Source organism: Eurypyga helias, unplaced genomic scaffold (assembly GCF_000690775.1).
Source record: "Eurypyga helias isolate BGI_N326 unplaced genomic scaffold, ASM69077v1 Scaffold32413, whole genome shotgun sequence".
Lineage (NCBI taxonomy): Eukaryota > Metazoa > Chordata > Aves > Eurypygiformes > Eurypygidae > Eurypyga > Eurypyga helias.
This window is the reverse complement of record NW_010242343.1, coordinates 451-3,729: the sequence shown is the minus strand read 5'-3', so window position 1 is coordinate 3,729 and position 3,279 is coordinate 451. Positions and strand designations below refer to the sequence as shown.

Here is a 3,279-nt window from a genome sequence, read left to right as displayed (position 1 = left end):
TAATGCTTTAGTCATTGAAATCAAACAAGTAAATTAGTTGCAAGGGAAAATATTCGAATACAAATTTGGTAAAGTACATTCTCCTCACAGAGGACTAACCACGTGCCATAGACCCATGTGCGAAAGAGAGCCTATAAACAATTCTTAGAGCACGGAAGCATACCCTAGGGCAGAGAATTAACATCATTAGTTTCAACCTAAAGATGATAATAAAATAAACATGAAATTAAGCTCTGGAATGCAGAGGCACTAACTACAGCTGTCTTGTCATAGTTGTACATCACTACTCCAAAGCTATTACAAAAGCTCTACTAGGCTTCTCCAATCAATATGACTAATCCTTAGCAGGCAGAAGTCAATATAGCTCTACTAAAGTCACTAAAATCTGTGACTTCATGAGAACCGATGTATCCCTAATTGTGGCTCTGGAAAAGCTACCTCATGTACCAGTCACAAAACCATGGCAGAATAATGTCAGTATTACTGAAATAAAGATGCACAAATACTGAATAAGAATACAAAAAATATGAATGTCACACAATGTTACTTCAACAGTACTGGTATTTTTAACCAAACTTAATTTTTAAAAAGTCTACCATTCAGTACATATGTGAAAAGTTACAGCTGAACAACAGGTTTATAAAGAGATTTGTACCAGTTTAAGTAGAAAATACAAGTTATATCTTCCGGTTTGTATTAGTCTTAGCAAATTTCATACAGCCTTTGGTTTCAAAGTAATACAATGCAATTAACATTATAGTGCTTATTTAATATTCATTAGGAGAGGACGCTGTACAATTGAGAGAGAAAATGTGAAAAACGGGAGTACCAAAGTACTGTATTATAGAAAGTAAAGGCTGAAGCAAAAATACTCTTGGGTATATCCTGTACATCATGTAAACACACATTCAGAATAGTAAACAGGCTAAAATGTCTTCCAAGACTCCCAAAGTGTTACAATATAGTATACATACATATATGTATTATATAAACATCATCTTTAGGAAATGTAGCCCATTACATCCCAATTCTGTGCTTAACTCGTTTGTGATTCAGACAATACATTCATATATTAGCAGTACATCTCATTTATTATTTTGAGTTTGCTGGTTGCCATAGACAAGGACAGATCAAACAGTGCTGAGTCTTGCCTTTAACTCAGGCACTGTCAGTATTTAAGCAATGCTCAACTGTTCAAGAACCACCTTTCTTGTTACCAAAGCTGAGAATTTTCAGATTTATGTATAGCAAATCAAACTGAAATTCTGTTCTTTGCAGAACAGTAGTTTCCCAATTATTTTTCATTAATCGGGTAGAGCAAGTAGTTAGCTCTATTTTAAAAAGCAGATATTAAAAAATCAGCAATAAGCACACACCAGAAAGATTACTACTTGTTTATATAACATTCAGTCTCTCTATGGGGTTTTTTTTTAGAGTTCTACATAATAAGACTTAAAAAAGAGACCACATTTTTTGAATGTTGTAAGAAGCAGCTTACTTGCTCACCTACAACAAAAACCAAAAAAGTTTAACAATGTGGCTTTTAACAGCATTGTGATATACACAAACCCACTGTAGCAAAATGTTATAGAGCAGTACTAGCAACAATCCGCTATTAATGTACAAAATAAAGCTTAAGATGTTTGTGATTATGTTTTTAAGAAAGATCTCAGTGCTTCATAATAATTCCTTCTAGCATTAAACCTTCCTTACTTCTAAGTAAATCATGACTGACTGTCTTTCTTCAAAGCTTCTAGTCTTTGTAGCAATGCATTTCCAAACACCTCTCGATATGCAGGGCTGAGAGAGTCCAATAAGGAGTAGACAGTTTCATGGTACGGAGTTTGCAATCTGTCATCAGTCTGATCAAAATCGTAAGCAACTACCTGCAACAAAAAAAATCACTGGTTAAATTTCTGTGGTTAGTATTGCCTTGGAAACAACATTATCACAACATTTAACCCTGCCAGTCTGGGTAGTAGAGTAATGTAAGAACAAAAGATACTGGATTTAAATCACAACCTATGCTTTCTACTATGGGGCTTAGTGGTAATACAGTATTTAGACAAATACCTTTTGTCCAAAACTCAGAATATTAGTAAAATCTACCATTACAACCTTTGAAAAGAAGTCTTACATTTACATGTCTGCACAAAAAAAAACCCCAAATTTTTTGGGGGGGCAGGGGGGGGGGAAGAGTTGCATACATGCTGTATTACTGACTTATCTGGGTACCTGAGAAACCCAAAGACTGACATTCCTATAATAAATTGCTGCCTCAAACTTCATCATTTTGTGTCTCAAATAAATACCTGCTTTTTCATCAACTTCCCTTCTTGCTTTGTTGGAAGTAACTAGCTAAAGTTCCACTTTCTAGGAGAAAACACGTGGGACAGGCTTTCATAAGAGTACGAGCAGTATGTATGCTGTTTTGGTGTTACTGAAGTATTCTTTAGGCACCTTTTGAACATGATCATTGTCCAAAACAAAGAGGTTTAAGAAATCATAAACAAATTAGTTTACCCTGAGTCCTGCTTCGGTGAGCTCCAAGCAGTATCTATTCCTTTCTCTGGTTTCCACATTGATATATGCCACATCCTCTGCACAGCGAAGGGTTTTTGAGACAAACATGTTCCTGACGGCAAACAGAACATCATTCACAACAGCTTCAGCTTCTAGTCTCATATCTTTCACATCTGTTCCTTCGAAGTCTCTATAATCAGAATCCTCTTCAAATCCTGTATTATTGGGCAACTCCATAGGATTGTAATCAGTCTCCATTCTGTATATGGAAATATTTATTTTAATCATACCACTACACCCAATATATATTAACACTGTAAAACAAGCAATATATCATAAGCAGACAAACTTAACATTGTCCCAAAAGAGAAAAATATGAGGCCCAGTGACTTCCATAACTCATGAATTGACAGTCCAGAGAACTCAAACCCAAGATGCTGAGAGCAACTGCTTGGGAAGGCTACAGTAGCACAGAGAAGCGGCATCATCACCACTAACTTGCTGCTTCTTATGCAAGTAACTCGCATTGTTGTGTAAGACTCTCTTATGATTCAGCAGTAATTAATTCTGCACTTTGCTGATCCGGAATGCAGTAGGAAGACAAGTCATGCTTGGAAAACACTGAAATCAACAGCTGTAGAAAATAAAAACTACTGTTGGCAGATTTAAGAAAGACTTAGAAAAGTCTTTGAACTACATGGGTTATCAGAAACTATAAAGACATGTTAACAGCAGCTTTTTGTTTAGAAAATTCTC

At 35.5% G+C, this 3,279-nt stretch overlaps 1 protein-coding gene across 1 annotated transcript; it reads right to left on the bottom strand.

Moving 5' to 3' along the window:
* Positions 1 to 1,724: 1,724 nt before the first annotated feature.
* On the bottom strand, positions 1,725 to 2,781 carry GSKIP (GSK3B interacting protein). Its single transcript, XM_010149055.1, has 2 exons — positions 2,524 to 2,781; positions 1,725 to 1,886 (listed from the first exon to the last, which is right to left on the bottom strand). The coding sequence occupies exons 1-2, from the start codon at positions 2,779 to 2,781 to the stop codon at positions 1,725 to 1,727; spliced, it is 420 nt and encodes a 139-aa protein (XP_010147357.1).
* Positions 2,782 to 3,279: the final 498 nt, after the last annotated feature.

Coding starts and splice junctions, on each gene's coding strand:
- GSKIP (XM_010149055.1), bottom strand. CDS start 2,781: ATGGAGACTGATTACAATCCTATGGAGTTGCCCAATAATACAGGATTT. Junction 1,887..2,523: donor TCACCGAAGCAGGACTCAGG/GTAAACTAATTT, acceptor TTTTTGTTGCAG/GTAGTTGCTTACGATTTTGA.